Source organism: Macrobrachium nipponense, chromosome 2, assembly GCF_015104395.2.
Source record: "Macrobrachium nipponense isolate FS-2020 chromosome 2, ASM1510439v2, whole genome shotgun sequence".
Lineage (NCBI taxonomy): Eukaryota > Metazoa > Arthropoda > Malacostraca > Decapoda > Palaemonidae > Macrobrachium > Macrobrachium nipponense.
In genome coordinates this window covers 100,843,615-100,863,884 of record NC_087201.1, presented here as the reverse complement: position 1 = coordinate 100,863,884, position 20,270 = coordinate 100,843,615, and the positions used below count along the sequence as shown (strand labels likewise).

General features: G+C 35.3%; 1 protein-coding gene across 2 annotated transcripts in view; it reads left to right on the top strand.

Annotated features, from left to right (window-relative positions):
• LOC135220847 (centriolin-like) overlaps positions 1 to 20,270 on the top strand; it is a 601,514-nt gene that overhangs the window by 290,999 nt on the left and 290,245 nt on the right. For both annotated transcript variants that reach the window (XM_064258407.1, XM_064258408.1), the window contains exon 7: positions 16,862 to 16,956. In XM_064258407.1, the coding sequence (XP_064114477.1) occupies positions 16,862 to 16,956 (95 nt within the window). The remainder of the gene's footprint in view (positions 1 to 16,861; positions 16,957 to 20,270) is intronic.

Genomic DNA, 20,270 nt, shown 5'->3' with positions numbered 1-20,270 from the left:
TGAAACATCCGTGCCTATTGTTAAAACCGTATCTAAACAAGAGCGCCGAAATGTTACAAACTGAACAAAACAAGGGTCAACAGCAATAAGCAAAACAATAAACACTTCGAACAGAAACATGGTCAGCAGCTAAGCAAAACAATAAACACTTCGAACGGAAACCCTAAAGCAAAAGTATATTTAAAGTATGTGTATCAGAATTATGCAATCAAATGTAATAATATATGTAGGACCGTGACGAGGAAAACCTGAAGAACACAGCAGGTTATTAAGGACCAGGTAGTAGTAATCTCTTTCATACCAGTCGTCCTAAACTGGTTGCATTCCGTCATCCAGGGTTCTCTATTATGTCACAGAAAGCCAAATCACTATTTTACTGGCCTACAATGCTTACAGATATAAAAAGCACATAACTAATTGTAACACGTGTCATGAAAACAAGGGACATACTAAGACACCTGTCAGTTTAAAGGCCTATCACGTGCCAAATCAATCCTTGAAAGAATACACGTTGAATTATTAACAGAGTTACGAATCTGACAGAGGAAATAAACACTTCTTAGCGTTAATAGTTCCCTTGGCACGTTATATATGATTAATAGCACTAAGAAAGAAACACCGCAATTGTGAGTGCGCTAGGAATATTTATGAGTGCTAAATCAGTAAACATGGAATTCAACACATGATAATCTCTGACTCGGGTGGTGTAAATCAATAATAATCTCCTTAACTCGTTGTGTGAATTCCTTTCCATTAAGAAAACCAATACCATATTTTATCACCCAGAGTCAATCGGTTTGGTAGAATAAGAAATAAATAAGAAAGTGTCAATGTTTTACGAGTTACACTCGTGATATTGGATCCGAACTGGATTATAGCGGTTCTCGCGGTTTTAAATACCTTTATCATTCATATCTTGTATCTATAGAAATGATACCGCAAGTAGCCTTATATGGTACGCCGCTAGAACACTTTTCCACATATTCAAGCCAACCATTAATTTATCAAATAAAAAAAATAAATAAATAAATAAATAAAAAGTATGGATACAAGTGGAGTCGATATAATACACTCCGTAAGAAGTTGGAAGGGTTACAAATTATAATAAAAAAGGAATCACGATAAAATCAATAAGCAAAACGTAACCAAAGGTTAATAAAATATCCAAATATATATGCGTAAAGATTTGAACTCTATCTTAACGCTTTAGTAACGACAAATAAGCTAAAAGTTCAAACACATATCAAAACCTACTGACATATTGTCTGTCCCGGTAATTTATATTCGTAGTCAAAGAAAAAAATAATTATATAGATTTGTATGGAAACCCTTTTTCATTAGTTTGAATAAGGAATATCTAATTTAACATAATTACATTTATTTTACAATCATGCAGATTTCCAACATGAAACTAATATATTGTTCAATTTGGATACTGTTTTTTTCAGACATTCTTCTCATGTGGGTGGAGTATTAAAACAAAAATACCCAATTTATACAAAAGTCGCATTATACAGCAAGTAACGTAACTCTTAGCTGGCTGAGAGCAATCTCCTGCCAGGTGACGACATCATAAGTCCTGAAGGTGCCTGATGCATCATTGTTCCTTTTAACCTCAATAAACCGCTTGCAAAGCAGGTTGGCTGGAGAGAGGAATGCTTAGCCCGAACTTCTCATGGGCAAGGCAGACGTTAGGTACAAGTGTCTATCCGTGTGTGCAATGCAACTTTAGTTAAGGAATTGCAATCGTTTTAAAATTAATGAACAAAATAAGCAAACAGAATTTTTATAATATCAAAATGAATTAATTTTTTTCTGAACCTCATAGACAATTAGTCAATAAATCAGTTTATGATATTGGTAAACGGACACTTAGAAGTATCAGGTCATGGATATGAAAAATTTACTTGCAACATTAGCCTATTACAATTCAAGTAAATCACATTCATGGGGAAAATGTCACATTTTCTTGAAAAACCCAGTTTATATAGAAATTAGTTACATAGTGGGTTCTTTCATAGCATCTCCTGCCTAAAAATTAACCTCAGAGGATGCGTGCGAGAAAATTGAATATGAACCTTTTGTTAGGGGCACATAGGATCGGATTTTATCACAACTTAATTTCAGTAAGCGTAGCGAATTACAGAATCATGATTAATATTCTTTTTGACTCTTATGTTGCCTGGCAATCTTACCAATAGCTCCATTTTCCACTTCTTTGTCTAGTAACTTACTACCAGTAATATCGAATTTTCTTTGGGATTCGTATTGATATCTGTTTATTTTTTATTATTATGGATATTTTTACAGTCATCATAGACCTGGATAGGTTCACTCATTGTTATAATGCCATGATTTAAAAAGTTTGTACAGCTGACTATTTTGAATTTCATAAAATATCAGCGAATTCATGTGGTTAAGTCTGGTTCTTAATGGCTTTCTCCCTCCCATATTTGGATGTTGTCTGAATTTACTTTGCCCTTGTGACAAGTATAATTTCACTTGCAGGCTGATTAATGGAACCTGGTTACAGTATCCTGTAGTACGAGAGTTTCACATCGCAACTTCAAAAAATCGTTCGTCCCTGCGGACGACTGCAGTCAAGTAACAACCGCCTACAATGTGAAAGGAATAAGCACCATCATAAGTGAACAAGCTTATTTCGTGGACTTCTTCGACTGACACTCGTATCCCATTGTTAATCTCCCAATCGACTACAAAGGGACATACTTCCGACAATTACGACCGAAGAGGATATTCAACTCTACGTTGCTGGCGCAGGACTCGTGCTGGGGATGATTTTATTCATCGCGAACGTATTTATATGGCATAGGATGCAGAGAACAAGTATGAGCGCAAAATAGAATGTTGGACCCTGCCCAGGCAATTCCCCTTGTTTTTAACCATTTGGAATTGGCCATTTCATTTGGCTATAGGTGGTTGTCTGGAACTGTGTAATGGACGAAAAGTTGTTCGAAACCCTAGACTGTGCAGTAGATATAACCTCGGTCATGTATCGTATATATAAAGTATCATGTATCCTATATATAAATTATCATAAATAACAGAATCCTTTATATAAAGTATCATGTATCCGATATATATAAAGTATCATGTATCCTATATATAAATTATCATAAATAACAGAATCGAAATATATCTTTGCGTGTACACACTAGGAATCTATTTAAAGTGCACCTAGATTAATCACTTAGATTAGTCGTTTATGTGAATCAATTGTATTAAGTGCACATATATTGATCATAATCATATGAATCCATATACATATGTATAAATAAATCAGGTAGCCTATAATCAATCTGTTACCTTTTATCTTACCAATAACTGCAGTTATATAAAAGTTAGTTTATTGGTCAATGAATTAGCATAAACATTAATACTTTTTATCAATTCATATATGAATTTTTATCAGTTAAAATATGATTTTTATCATGTTAATCTTTATTCTATGCAATTATCAGAGTACATTAGTATTTTCTGTAGCATATGTATCTTAACCCTTAAACGCCGAAGCGGTAAAATAAAAATTTTCTCCCGTGTGCCGGAGGTGTTTCGGAGTGAGCGCGGAAGCGGAAAAAATATTTTTTTCAAAAAATCACAGCGCGCTTAGTTTACAAGATTAAGAGTTCATTTTTGGCTCCTTTTTTTGTCATTGGCTGAAGTTTAGTATGCAACCATTAGAAATGAAAAAAATTATAATTATCATATATAAATAATGCGATATATGATAGCGCAAAAACGAAATTTCTTATATAATTGTATTCAAATCGCGCTGTGCGCAAAACGGTTATAGGTAACAAGTTACTTTTTTTTTCGTTGTAGTGTACACTAAATTGCGATCATTTTGGTATATAACACATTGTAAAACAATAAAAGCAACAACAGTACAGAGAAAAATATTATCACAAAATAATGCATGAATTCGTAACGCGCGGATGTAAACATATTTTTTCAAAAATTCACCATAAATCTAAATATTGTCCTAGAGACTTCCAATTTCTTTCAAAATGAAGACAAATGATTGAATATTACTATACTGTAAGAGTATTAGCTTACAATTGCAGTTTTCGATCATATCTGACGAGTTAAAGTTGACCGAATGTCAAATTTTTTATATATTTTTTTATATGCAATTATTTTGGAAATTAGGAAAGCTACAACCTTCAAATATTTTTTGTTTTATTCTACATGAAATTGCGCACATTTTCATATATAAAACTCTATGAAATGCCTAATATGAAACTGAGCAAATATTCCGAGAATGGGACGTACGTATTTCGGAGATTTGTGGCGGAGAATCTGCGCGGAGGGAAGGAAAGTTTTTTTTTTTTTTTAATTTTAAACAAATCTAAATATTGTGCTAGAGACTTTGAATTTGTTTCAAGATGAAGATAAATGACTGAATATTACTAAACTGTAAGAGTTTTAGCTTACAATTGCGTTTTTCGACCATTTCAGTAGTCAAAGTTGACCGAACGTTGTTTTTTTTTCTATTTATCGTGATTTATATGCAAATATTTCAAAAATGAGAAAAGCTACAACCTTCAATTATATTTTGTTGTATTCTACATGAAATTGCGCACATTTTCATATTTAAAACTTATGTAACGGCTAATATAAAATGGTGCAGTCATTACCACAATCGCACGTATGATTTTTTCGGAAGAGTTACCGCGCGGACGTAAAGAAAATGTTATTTTTTTCATAAATTCACCATAAATCGAAATATTGTGCTAGAGACTTCCAATTTGTTGCAAAATGAAGGAAAATGATTGAATATTACTAGAATATAAGCGTTTTAGCTTACAATTGCTTTTTTCAACCATTTCGGTAGAGTCAAAGTTGAACGAAGGTTGAAAATATGTCACTTATTATTTTTATATGAAAATATTTCAAAATTGATAAAAGCTACAACCATGGATTGTTTTTAGTTGTATAGTGCATGAAATTGCGCACATTTCCATATATAAAACTTTATGTAACGGCTAATTTTAAAATGGTGCAAACATTACCACAATCGCATGTATGATTTTTTTCGGAAGAGTTACCGCGTGGACGTAAGGAAAAAGTTTTTTCATAAATTCACCATAAATCGAAATGTTGTGCTAGAGACTTCCAATTAGTTGCAAAATGAAGGTAAATGATTGAACATTACTAAAATATAAGAATTTTAGCTTACAATTGCGTTTTTCGACCATTTCGGTAGAGTCAAAGTTGACGGAAGGTTGAAATTTTTGCACTTATCGTTATTTATATGAAAATATCTCAAAACTGATAAAAGCTACAATCATGAGTATTTTTTTGTTGTATTCTACATAAAAATGCGCACATTTTCATATATAATACTCCATATAACGGCTAATTTAAAATGGTACAAAAATTATGTCAAAGTGACGAAATAATTTCCGAGATGTGTCACAGATACTTTTTAGTGCGGCAAGAAAGAAATTCGCGCTTGCGCACCTGCGTAACGATTGTAAACAAAACAACACATTGATCCGTGAACTCCCAGCATCCCCCAAGGCGCGTGATTCAAGAGTTTTTGGCTGGTAGGCCTAAAAGTATTTTTCCGTGAATTTTTAAAAAAACTTGTATGTCGTCGTAAAATACGTCCAGTTGGCACCCGAGAAACAAAAAATGTTGACGTAAAATACGTCCAGTCGGCGTTTAAGGGTTAAAGAGATGAAGTGAAAAACTGTATCAGTATATATCACGTGATCACTATTATTTACGAATATCATCATATGCATATTATGTCTGATATCTTATTACTGAATCTATATTTGTGTACACCATGAATTTTTTTCACTTATAAGTATTTTTTATATATCGATATATATTCGCATAGTGTCTGTATCACTCTCCTATAAGTCAAATGCAAGTCAAGCTTGAGTAATATTCAGTGGTTGGTATTGTAGCTGACCGAGCTTTTATGCAAGTGTGTTACATAATAAAAATATGGAATGGTATTCTATATATATAAAAAACTAAAACTAAAGAGGTCAACCAGATTGCTTGCAGGAATGTGATCAGACCAGAGACGATAAAGTATGCTAAGATGACGTATACAATAAAGTAGGCTAAGATGACATGCCATCACCTGTGGTCCTTCATTTGTTTTGAAAACATTAGTCCAAGCTTCCTTTTTGAGACAACTACCGCGACCTATAATTCAAATGGCCTACGTGATTTGTAACTACGTATGTCATCTGTGTGTATGTTCGTATGTTCGAGCTACTGTCTGCTTCCTTTATGATTTGTAACAGAGATGGTAGTCAGAGTTGAATCAGCCATCATCATTGGCAGAAGCGATCAAGCCATCGTCATTAGAAGACCTGTACATCTTTACCTAAGCTTCATCATGTAGAGTTAATTTGCCATCATCATTGGCAGAAGCGATCAAGCCATCATCATTAGAAGACCTGTACAATCCTATCTGATATTCATCATGTAGTCTCAGAAGAATATATGTATTTTTTATACTTCGTGTTTCTTACTAGAAACCTCACATCAGAAAGAAGATATCATCATGAGTATAACACATCGTCGTCATAACTACTTCGAAAGTTATCATCAAACCCCAAGACACTCCAATGAGTATGGAAGTGCATATTCAACCGACTTAGCGTAAGATTATCGCAAGTCTAACATTACCTCATAGGGCGCCTTATTATACAAGGCAACAGCCCTTTCATATGTACTTACCAAGTAATTACATGATTAGAGCCCTTCCGCCTCCGCTCGCAGTCTGCCAGGTTGTTCCCTCTCTCAGTCCCGGAAATGAGCGGGCCATGTTGACTACACCTGGACAAATACAGTAGTACCTCGAGATACGAAAGGCTCTACTTACGAAAAACTCGAGATACGAAAGCCTATGCGAAAAATTTTACTGCTCTACATACGAAAAGTTTTCAAGATACGAAAGGTTGTTGCTGTAAAGTCCCGAGATTCGCCCGGACCACCGAGAACAATTTTAAAACACCTGCGCCGCCAACTGAGTGAACTCGCCACCATCCTCCCGCTCTCCCATTTGTTCCTGATGCTAGTCCCCCCATAAGGTCCTGCTCTCCTATTGGTCAGCATCTACCCCTTGTGCTTTAAGTATTCTATTAGTAAAAGGATGCTGTAAATTGAAAAACTTATTCATGCAATACATTTAATAAAAAAAAAGCATTAGGTAAAGATAGAATAAAGAATAGAAATGAATGGTAGTTTCAGTAGTTGAAGAGAGATAATGAAAATTTATGGCTTACTGTGTAAAGTGATTGCTTGTCGATCGTTCGATACTCGTAAGTGCTGGATGTAAACAGACATTTGGAAGCTTCTGTTTGTTTGTTTATTATAGTTAATGGTTACTTAACCCTCTTACGCCGAAGCCCTAAAAATCAAAACCTCTCCCGTATGCCGGCGCCAGTTTGGAGTGAGCGCGGAAGCGGAAAAAATAATTTTTTCAAAAAATCACAGCGCGCTTAGTTTTGAAGATTAAGAGTTCATTTTTGGCTCATTTTTTTTTCATTGCCTGAAGTTTAGTATGCAATCATCAGAAATGAAAAATGATATCATTATCATATGTAAATAATGCGATATATGGTGGAAAAAAGAAAAATCATAGATAATTGTATTCAAATCACGCTGTGCAAAAAACGGTCAACGCTAACGAGTTACTTTTTTTTTTGTATTGTACACTAAATTGCAATCATTTTGATATATAATACATAGTAAAACAATAAAAGCAACACCGGAAAAATATTATCACAAAATGATCTACGAATTCGTAACGCGCGGACGTAAAAAAAATGTTATTTTAAAAAATTCACCGTAATTCTAAATATTGATCTAGTGACTTCCAATTTGTTTTAAAATTAAGACAAATGATTGAATATTACGATACTGTAAGAGTTTTAGATTAGAATTGCAGATTTCGACCATTTCGGACGAGTTAAATTTGACCGAATGTCGAAATTTTTATATATATATTTTTTTATATGCACATATTTCGGAGATGGAAAAAGCTACAACCTTCAATTATTTTTTATTGTATTTTTCATGAATTTGCGCACATTTTGATATATGAAACTCTATAAAACGGCTAATATGAAAAGGAGCAAATATTAGGATAATGCGATGTACGTATTTCGGAGACTTGCGGCCGCGAATCTGCGCGCGGAGTGAAGGTAAATATATTTTTCAAAAATTCACCATAAATCACAATATTGTTCTAGAGACTTCAAATTTGTTTCAAAATGAAGTAAAATTACGGAATATTACTAGGCTGTAAGAGTTTTAGCTTACAATTGCGTTTTTCAACTATTTCGGTAGAGTCAAATTTGATCGAACGTGGTTTTTTTTTCTAATTATCGTGATTTATATGCAAATATTCCGAAAAAAGAGAAAAGCTACAACCTTCAATCATTTTTAGTTGTATTCTACATGAAATTGCGCACATTTTCATATATAAAACTTTATGTAACAGCTGATTTTAAATGGTGCAAACATTTCGACAATCGCATAAAAAAAATTGATTTTTTCTTAAGAGTTACCGCGCGGACGTAAGGAAAAAAATTTTTTTTTTCAATAAATTCACCATAAATCGAAATATTGTGCTAGAGACTTCCAAGTCGTTGCAAAAGAAAGGTAAATGATTGATACAATTGCGTTTTTCGACCATTTCAGTAGAATCAAAGTTGACCGAAAGTTGAAATTTTTGCACTTAACGTTATTTATATGAAAATATTTCAAAACTGATAAAAGCTACAACCATGCGTTGTTTTTTGTTGTATTGTGCATGAAATTGCGCACATTTCCATATATAAAACTTTATGTAACGGCAAATTTAAAAGGGTGCAAACATTAGGACAATCGCACGAAAAAATTTATCGGAAGAGTTATCGCACAAACGTAAGGAAAAAGTTTTTTCATAAATTCACCATAAATCGAAATATTGTGCTAGAGACTTCCAATTTGTTGCAAAATGAAGGCAAATGATTGAATATTACTATAATATAAGAATTTTAGCTTACAATTGCGTTTCTCGACCATTTCGGTAGAGTCAAAGTTGACCGAAGTTTGAAATTTTTGCACTTATCGTTATTTATATGAAAATATTTCAAAACTGATAAAAGCTACAATCATGAGTATTTTTTTGTTGTATTTTACATGAAATTGCGCACATTTTCATATATAATACTTCATGTAAAGGATAATTTAAAATGGTGCAAAAATTATGTCCAAGTGACGAAATAATTTTTGAGATGTGTCACTGATACTTTTTAGTGCGATAAGAAAGAAATTCGCGCTTGCGCACCTGCGTAGCGATTGTAAACAAAACAACGCATTGATCCGTGAACTCCCAGCATCCCCCAAGGCGCGTGATTCAAAAGTTTTAGGCTGGTAGGCCTATAAGTATTTTTCCGCGAATTTTAAAAAAACTTTTGAGCCGACGTATGATACTTCCAATCGGCATACGGGAGACATTTTGACTCGACGTTTAATACGTCCAATCGATGTAAGAGGGTTAATAATTATTTGAAACGAGTACATGAAATACATTTAATATAAAAATTGTGAATTAGATATCATAAACTGTAAAATAAATCAGACTGCCAACAAATACCTATTTTTTTAGAATTCTTCCTCTGTTTTATTATTACGTTACGTATACGTATGTTTCATTATAGCTGTCAGTAACTCTGTATCTCCATTAGGTAAAGATAGAATAAAGAATAGAAATGAATGGTTATTATACTGTTTGGTAGTTTCATTAGTTGAAGAGAGATACTAATACAAATTTATGGCTTACTGTGTGCTAGGAAAAATGATTGCTTGGTGCTCGTTCGATACTTGTAAGACGTGTAAAAGCTGAATGTAAACAATCGATTGGAAGGTTTGTTTTTTGTTTGTTTGTGTATTATAGTTAATGATTAATTAATAATTATTTGAAATGAGTACATACTGATTATTTATACATTTTATTGGCATATTCTAAGCTTTTAGCTCTTAGGTGTAGATGTCAGAATCATAGACTAGGCTACAGTAGCAACCGCTAACATAGGCTAGGCGTATTGCTAAGGGACATACGCTAAAGTCCTAATATATGTAGTAAAAATGAGGTTGAACATTACATGCAGTTGATTATTACTCAAGTATGTACAGTATTTTGCCTTTTTGGAGTCGTATTTCTTTCGTGGGATCGGCGTTGTAACCCTAGAACATGTGTTTTAGGCCTGGAAATATAATTTACTGGGGTGTTTTTGGAGGGTTTGGAACGGATTAGTCATTTTACATGTAAAATGTGTTCCAAGATACGAAAAACTCATAATACGAAGGCCGCCTCGGAACGGATTAATTTCGTATCTCGAGGTACCACTGTACTAGTACTACTTTCAATTTTAGGCTGCCATAGGTAGGAAGCTCTTAGCTATGTAATGACTTGATAAGCTCTTAGCTATGTAATGACTTGATAAGTATATGTAAAACTTAATTGTTCCTACACAATATACAAACCCTCAGTCCTTTACTATAGGAGTTATTTACAGCGAAGCTGGAGCATGGCTATTAAAATTCTTGAACAAGGTGGCTAGGCAGTAACTACTGTCTGATAGACGCATAGACCCACCTGCCTGAATCTAAACATTCCCAATTTGCTTTCGGGCATCTTCTGATGAAGACATGTTTGTGAGCTCTTGCTGACTAGCCATTAATCATGATTTCCTGGTGGGGTCGTTCTTTTTATGTTTTTCATATTTCGAATATACAGTGTTCCCCCCGTATTCGCGGGCGATGTGTTCCAGACACCCCCGTGAACAGTTAAAACCCACAAATAGTTAGAACCACCACAAAAAATGCTTATAACTGCCTATCTTGAAAGTTCAGATACCAAATGTATGTCTTAAGTAACATACTTCTTCAAATATACCTAAAATTACTAACCTATTACTGTATTAATTTTTGAGGTTATATTATTAATATAATTTCAAAGTCAACTTAAACATTTGACCATTAAAAATGTATACCTACAGCCTAAAACACAGAGAGAGAGAGAGAGACCATTGAATGTCAACATCATATATATGACCATCAAGAGTGAAATAGAGAGAATAATAATGGAGAGAGAGAGAGAGGTTAACTCCTAGACTCGGACTCTTTTCCCTCTGTCAATACATATATCAAACTGTCATTTACTCCCCCACCCTCCTTCCTCCAAGTGGATAAAAAGACTGGGAATCGCTATTTTTTTTATTAATCTTATCAATATTTGGAAATTAGTTTTAAGGTAAATAATTTATTTATATTACAAAACAAACATATGTAAATAAGAGAGAGAGAGAGATTATTGTTTAATCTCATTAAACTTAATATTATTTGAAAACTAGCACTGTATATTATTATTTCACCATAAAATGTAGCAATGCCCTTATGGATATACTGTATACATAAACTTCCATACCAAACAGAGGGCGAGAGTTACCACTATGACATGCGTATCTCATGTGGCAAAAGAGAGAGAGAGAGAGAGAGTTATCCTTATTTAAAAGAGTGAATTGGATAGATTATTGTATTTCTTTAAAATACTATCACATATGAATTTTGAAATTAGTTATATTATTATTAGTATTATGTGAAAATATTAATAAACATATACACATGTACCATATTCTAAGCTTTTAGCTCTTAGGTTTAGATGTCAGAATCATAGACTAGGCTACAGTAGCAACCACTAACTTAGGCTAGGCTTATTGCTAAGGGACATGTGCTAAAGTCCTAATATATGCAGTAAAAATGGGGTTGAACATTACATGCAGTTGAATATTACTCAAGTATGTACAGTATTTTGCCTTTTTGGAGTCATATTTCTTCCGTCGGATCGGCGTCGTAACCCTAGAACATGTGTTTTAGGCCTGGAAATATAATTTACTGGGGTGTTTTTGGAGGGCTTGGAACGGATTAGCCATTTTACATGTAAAATGTGTTCCAAGATACGAAAAACTCATGATACGAAGGCCGCCTAGGAACGGATTAATTTCGTATCTCGAGGTACCACTGTACTATTATCCACAGTCTTCTCAGTATGGGAATCAGCTATCTTTAACAGTACTATGTAAGATTCATTCCAGATAATGTAAATTTTCAAAATGAAACTAATTATTTATATGTTGTACTTACCTATTGGTAAAGTGGACCCTACCCAACCTCCCCATTCTGACAAGCTAAAGTATTTGAAACACATCTGGTGGAGAACAGGTGTACTAGACAGGAATCCAGGGTCAGCTGCTAGATCTTTCTCTTTTGTTCGAATGCTAATGTGCCTATCAGCATGTAGGTAAGCCATCTTTAACAGTAGGTAAGTATCCAAATAAATTTCAATAGGATATTTTATACTACTATCTATCTAATAACTGGTGCCCACAATCATTTAGTTAAGATTATATTTAAAGGCATTTGAAGAAAAATAAAATATGCTATAAGGCTTGTGAATACAAGCAGCCCCCCAGTTACCTTTGGGATTGGTTACAGGCGTTTCGGCTTTATGGCGGTTGTCCAACATATTCATAATTGCGGGTTATCCTCAATAAAGTTTATAGCATCGTTGTCTGGTTATTGGCTTCTTAGCCTAACCACCGAGAGAGCCTCATAAAATACAAACATAATGAATATGCATCTTTTCCTTAGCTCTTTTAAAAAGTTGTTCTTTACTTCCCTGTATCTATTAACACTGTATTTAGTCTCATATTACTATTTTATTATAAAATACAAACAATGTGATCAATGTTTTGGTTTGGAAAAGTCAGTTGAGGGTGAAGGTAAGTTTATTTCTCTGTTTTTAACTCAATTCAAAACAACTTTTTTGTTTCTGTTGAGCATAAATAAATCTCTAGAAACTGTTGCTATGGGACAAGGTTGTTTTTCTATATAGGAAATATTGTAAAGTTGAAGTATGACTTAAATAGTCTTGTTCACTACATTTAGTTATTTTTTCTTTAATAGACTGCGCCGTTGTCTGGTTTTCGTTGGCCTAGCCTAAGCGGTGAGAGAGCCTCAAAATATAGACAATGAATATGCGTCGTTTCCTTGGCTCTTTTAAAAAGTAATGCTTTACCTTACTTTATCCAATAATATTGTATATACTAGTCTCATATTACTATTACATATACTAGTACACTGGTCCCCCCGTATTCGCGGGGGATGCGTACCAGACCCCCCCGTGAATAGTTAGAACCCGCGAATGTTTGGAACCCCTATAAAAATGCTAAAAACAGCCTATTTTGTTAGTTAAAACTCAAGAAAAACCTACTAAAAATTTTCATACATGGTTTTTTTAATAGTTTTATCACAAAAAGTGCATTTTATGATGAAATTCATCAAAAAAAACAGGAATTTGTGGATATTTACCATAGAAAAATACCGCGAATGGGCGAATTTTCCGCGAATAATGCAAGGAAACGTTCCCGAGAGAAATCCGCGAATGTGTGAGTCCGCGAATCTGGAGAACGCGAATACGGGGGGTCCACTGTAATATAAAATACAAATAAAATGATCAATGTTTTGTTTTGGAAAAATCAACTGAGGGTGCAGGTAAGTTTATTTCGCCATATTTAACTCTATTTAGAGCAATTTTCTTGCTTCTATTTAATGTAAATAAATCTATAGAAACTTCATTTATATGCAACAAGGTTATTTTTTTGTTATATGAAGTATTTTTTTAAGTGAAAATATGGCAAATACATCTTCTCAGGAACTAGATTGTTATTTTTTTTGTTAGTAGATGGTGTCGGGAGCATGCTTTTTTAAAAGCTTTTAAGTATTTATCTTGTATTGGTGTGAAAACAAGAATGAGATGTGTTCTTTCATGCCCAGTATTTTTTTAAATACTATTTTTTCCACTATTATTTATGTTGAAGTTTCAGCCATGCTGCTGATGCATGATAATGTATAGTCATTAGCACAACTGTTTTCATTCAGTTGTTTATGGCTTTAGCATTGAAGCAACAATTATAATGTTATTGATGATACTTTTATCATTCTCTTTTGCTTGTTGAACTTAACTGGAAGGTATGATAAATAACAAGATGGAGGAAACTAAGCATTCTGAAAAAGCTCTCTCTCTCTCTCTCTCTCTCTCTCTCTCTCTCTCTCTCTCGTCTCTATCTCTCTCCTCTTCTCTCCTCTCTCTCTCTCTCTCTCTGCCAAGATTTACATGTAAGTTCATCAAACCTAGCATTAAAAATTTTTAGAACTATAGTGTAGACCATAGTAAAGAATTAGGCAAATGAAATTCCACATTTTTATGAAAGAGTTATTACATATTAGGGTAAAATAACTGGTCGTGACACGTCTAAGGCATTGTTAACCAGTCCAGGGCACCGTAAGGTGGATTGCAGCACTGTAGACTTAAATTTCGGTTAGCGGTGATTTTCAGTTACCATCAAGACCCCAGGAATGGAGCCCTGGTGTTTGCCTGTACAAGGGAGAATCAATGTACAGACACTCCTCTTACAAACTTTCAGAGATACAAACAACTGAGATTGTAAGTTAAAATTTATTCACAGCTAAGAAAAGCTACTTAATTGTATACATGCAGTCCCCGATTATCGGCGATTCAGTTTTATGGAGCTTGTCTTTACTGCGTTTACTTTTCTAAGATCGCTAGGGCTAGGGTGGGGCCAGGTAGAAAAGGCAGAGTTGTCTTATCTATGGGTATGTCAGTCCCATTAAATGCTTCCTGGAGATATAATCCTTCTTAGAAGGATTCGCTATAGACTTTGGAAGTCGAGGGAAAGAGTATGCTTCTTCCCTGTTAACTTTTTTTTTTTCATTCCCGATTCTATTTAGCTATTCCTTCTTTTTCTTTCTATAATTATAGATACGCTGAATGGCATGTTGGCTCTGGTGTTTGGACTTGAGACATAAATTCATAAGTCAATCGATCTATTATGACCTTAGAAACATTTACATCAAAATCATCCAAGTCAGTCACAGACTCTCTTTCCCTTTTCTTTTTTGAAACACTGGAGATTCCACTATATTTCCCGCCTGTCTTGCTTCCTTTTTAAGTCTACGAATAGTCATTTCTGATACTTTTGTTGCTTCAGATGTTCTCTGGATAGCTTCGAAACATCAGTTACAGGACCTTCTTGATGTTTTTATAAAATGAAGTATTTCATGAAATTATAGTCCATTTCCTTGGCCTCAGGTGGTGGGTGAAGACGTTTACAGAAGTCACTTGGGCTGGGCTGTTCATACTTTTCACAGTGGGTGATCAAGAGCGAGTATCCTTTAATGATATTGACCATGACCTTTTAAATCCTCTTAAAAATCATAGGTCCCCTAAACTCAGATCTGGCATCGCCAGGGAAAAAATACACCATATCTTCATTTTCATTAATGAAACCTAGATTTTAACAAAGAATATACAAAATAAGATATATTCAAAATACCTGATGCAAACAAAGAACCATATTTCAAGAAATGAAAACTATTTCAATAGACTCCATGAAGCTAATATGATTACCATAACATGAAAATTGACAACGTATGAAATCTGTACAAGCCACACCACAGAGATCTTAGAAAAGTAAACGCACTATAGTGCCATAAAATTGGCAATTTATGGCGCCAAAACGGGACCAGTTCCGGTTATCAGCACCATAAGGGGGTTTATGGCACCGATAACCAGTTATCGATGCCATAAACCACTAGTTTCAGTTAATGGCGGTTTTCACTTATCGGCACACCCCCCGGGAATGGAACCCCTGCCGATAACCGGGGGACTGCCTTTATTATATATTATAATTTGCTTAATGTATTTAGGATTTGTATATCCGTATTAATAAAACACAGCACAGTACTAGTATTGTGTTTTAGTATGAAAAAACATAAATAGTATTGTACCTATTGACTCTGAGTACTAGTATATATATATTAAGTTGGACTTATGAACAAATCAGGATACAAACAGCTGTTCAGAATGTTACTCGTTCATAAGTAGAGGAGTGTCTGTAGTTAAATAAGAATTCCTATAAGGATAGTGAATGAAGTAATTGTGGATTTGCTAGAATTAGGTTAGCCTATGTTGTAATAAGCTAAGTTAGGCAATTGTAAGGTATTTTAACCAAGGCATGGTGTATGGTATTTTTGAAGGTGGATAGTCAGTAGGAAGTCCCTGGTTAACGTTGAGCGTTCATTTATTGGCCCAGCACTGGTAACCAAATAAATGGCATCTACAATGCTAAAGTGCCTATGATCTGCTTCGTGGTACCACTCACTAGGTAACAGTGCCTTTAAAGCAGTTTATCAGCTTACCAGCACTGAAAATCTGGTTATCATCATCGTTAGCTAAGCTCCGTAAAATCAAAATGCCTTTGACCAATGCCGCCTTTAACTGGGTAATACCTATTTTATATTGTATAAAATATTTTTTGGTATGGTAGATGGGATTATACTCTCAGACATTGTCTCCACAGGTTTGGGCTACCCTTTTGTTTAGTTTGATAACCTTATTTTCTTGTTTGAGTGCTGTCAGGATTAATTGGGTCATTAAGTAAAGAGTGGCTGTGTAACTTTTGTTATGCATTATAAAGTTTATTATGTTCATCAGATTCTAATTATGCACTCTTTTTACATTTGCTGTCATTCATTAGTAACATTTCAAACATTTAGTTTTTATGGCTGCCATAGAAAGCTTTTCAAAATTGGGTGTGCATTGTATCATTTAAAGAGCTGAAATATGACACTTAGTATTTGGTATTTGAATTTGGGTTAGATCCACTGATGATGAAAATGCTAAAAAATTTTATATTTGGCAGGTTCAGAGAAGAGTGCTAAAAATAGTTTTATTTTGCAGGTTCAGAGTACTTTGGCAAGTAAGTTGATTGTCCTTCAAAATCAAATGTCAGAAAACTTACAAACAAAGAAGGAACTCCAGGAAGAACAGCTCAAGTAAGTAGCATACTTCTTATAACTTGCATTAATACTGTGCCAACATAAATAAAGACCTGTATTTGTCTATTTTTACTTTGTTGCGGTATCTAGGAAAGCTTGAGAATGAAGCAGTGTCCCACCCATCTATGTACTATATTTTCAGCTGTGATGTGGGTTGAAGTACAGATCAAAGATCAATAGGGAAATATACTGTCAAATTTAAACCTAGTTGTAGCTGAAGCTGAGAAAACTGTTTAAGCTGCTAAAGACCATTATCGTGCATCGTCAAGAAGGATAAAACTCCACTAAATGTATGCCATCAAACACAACCGAAGATAAGATTGAGATCAAATTCTTTTAATCAAAACTGTGCTTGAAAGAGTACATTTTACTGTTGGTTTCACACCAATAAAAGATAAATAACTTTAAGTTCATATTACGATGATATAAAGGAAAACTGCGAACGGAATCACATAATTGTTTTACTCAATAAACATGCCGCTAACGTAATCTGTTAATGTAAAAAAAAATTAGTTCAGTCACAACAAGACATATTCAAGTCATATTTCTACCTAAAAACACGTTGTATAAATAACCAAAAATGACCTTGTTTCATATAAGTCGAGTATCTAGATATTCGTTTATGCTAACTAGTAGTAACCTATTTACGTTAAACGATAACCAGACAATAAATAATGGATGGAAACTAGAACTAAGAGATATAACACATCCCACTGTGGGAACTTCTTTACTTACAAGATATGACACCTGGAATAAACTGCCACCAGAAGTTGTAAACAGCAACAGTGTGTAAAAGTTTAAAAGAAAGCTAGAAAAAAAAACATTAGGACTGTGGATTAACAGTAAAACCTGCTCTTACAGATAAGTGAGCACACAATGTCTCCTTGGATGGACTAACAAGTCTTTGAGACATCCTAATCCTTGTAACTCCTTGTAAACTCTGGGGTTATACAGTTGAGTCTTCCTGGTACCAAAAGCCACTGGCGATTGGAGACCAATGATAGATCACTCAACTCCGAACCACTTCATCAGGAACTCAAGATTCAGAAAGGAGACACCCTGGCCAATCTTGGTAACTGTGAGAAAAAACAACTTCATGCTGACTGTAAACTTGAAGGATGCTTACTTTCAGATTCCTATCCTCTTTTTCTAGGAAGTTCCTCCTCTTCTGCCTTGGGAAGCAAGTGTTCCAGTTCAAAGTCCTTTACCTCAGGTTGACAAGTGTTCACAAGATTTTTTACCTTAGTGTCAACATGAGCTCATGGTCTTGGCAAGTGCCTGGGAAAGGCTGATTCAGGACGGACCATCTTCTCTAGTTATGTCAAAGCCTAGGTATCATGATAAATCTGGAAAAGTCCTATCTTCTTCTCAACGAGATTATTCTATACCGGGGAATGATAATAGATACCCCATCGTCAAGGGTTTTTCCATTGGACCAGAGGATAGAGAAGTTCAGGACGGTAGCTTGCTCTTTCCCTTTGAGGAGAGAGCAACCAGCTCACCAGTGACAAGTACCTCTGAGCCCTTTGTTATGGAGGAGTAATGATGAGAGAGAGAGAGAGAGAGAGCAAAATTTGTTGAGGAATAAATGGGAGTGGTTTGATGGCAGTCATAAGTGTTTGTCAGTTGTGGCAATCGGCGAGTATATTTGGCAGTACTAGTGTGTTACGAGAGTAATAAGAAGTCAGTAAGTTGAAAAAGACAGTCAGATTCAGAAGTAGCCAGTGTTTGGTGTTTTCTTGGTTGGTATTGATAATCTGTGGTTTTTGTGCATGTGTCTGTTAGGTGATTGTTGAAGTTGAAGAGGTTGGTTGTGCGTTTTGGTGTCCGTGAGTTGGCGGTTGGGGACAGTGTTGGGGTTGGCAGTTTGTTGTGCGGGGTTGGAGTTGGTGTATGATTTTGTGGTTGTTTTCTAGCTTTTGTGGGTTGATTGAGTGGTGATTGAGGTGTTGTTTTTTTTGAGTTGTGCAGTTTTGGTGTTTGTCGGTTTGTGTTGTAATTATCTGTGGTGGTTTTGTCTTGGCTAGCCTAGCCTAACCTATATCCAACAGACAGCACAGCACATAGCTAAGAAGTCAGTCAATGGTGAGTACAAGAGTGTGAAGTTCGTCTGTAGTTTTCGTTGAACCATTGTCCTGCGGGTAAAAGTAACATAAAGGGGAAAGTGTGGCTGTGGGAAATTTTGTCAGCCAGTATGATTAAAGTAACTGTGGGGAGCTTGCTGGCTTTCTTTGCTTTGTTTGTGATTCCGCCACATTGTCTTCTCTAGAGAAGCTGGTCTCTCATGGGTGTCTTCATATTTGATCATTACAATTGAGACTAAAGGAGTTTTGGTCCTCAGCAGGAGACTCCCCTCAGCTCCAGAAGTGAGAAGTGACGTTCTATGGTGGTTGGACGACCTGAACCTAGCAGTGGAAGAGTCCTCTTCATTCACCCCCTCTGGATCTTCTCCTGTTCTTTGACGCCTCCTCGGAAGGTTGGGGCGCTCATCTAGGAGAGCTCCTTGAGGCCATGGAACTCTCAGGGCAAGCAACATCATATCAAAGTTGAAAGCTCCTTTCCTGGGTCTTTAGGCATTTCAGGAGATGGTAGTAGGTCACTCTGTCGTTTTGATCTCAGACAACACTACAGTGATAGTGTATGTGAACGGAGTTGGGCTGGTGTTAGGCGAACTCACTTGCTGTCTGTCAAGTTGCACCAGTGGACGATCGACAACTCAGTGGAGCTCTGGCCAGGCACATTCCAGGCAAAAAGAATGTAGTGTGACAAGCTTAGTTGTCAGGATATTCCATTCTCGGGAAAGGCCCATGGTAGACCTCTTTGGTACATGGTTCAATAGAAAGCTAGAGATCTACTGTGCGGTGATCCCAGATCCATTAGCTATTGTGGAGGACACCTTTAACATGCTTGGGACAACCTGGAAGTTTATGCCTTGGAAATCTGTTGTTCACCTCGGGAAGTCAAACCTCCTACATGGGACCTTACTCTGGTGCTGTGTAGTCTCACTTGAACTCCATTCAAGCCCTTGCGTCAATTATTATACAGGGAACTGACTTTGAAAAGAGTTTTCTTTCTGGCCTTGGCATCCTCTAAAAGAGTTGAAATGCTCCATGGTATAGATTATAATGTAAGATATACTGGGGGCTTGGGGTCAGTAGCTTTCAAATTTGTCCCGGAATTCCTGGTCAAGACTAAAAAAATCCCTCAGTTCACGATGACAGCTTTGCCTCATTTTCCATCCCTTCCCTTAAGGAGTTTGTTATCTAAAAAGGACTCTTCACCTAAGACCTGGGTGTCATAGACTTTTTGTT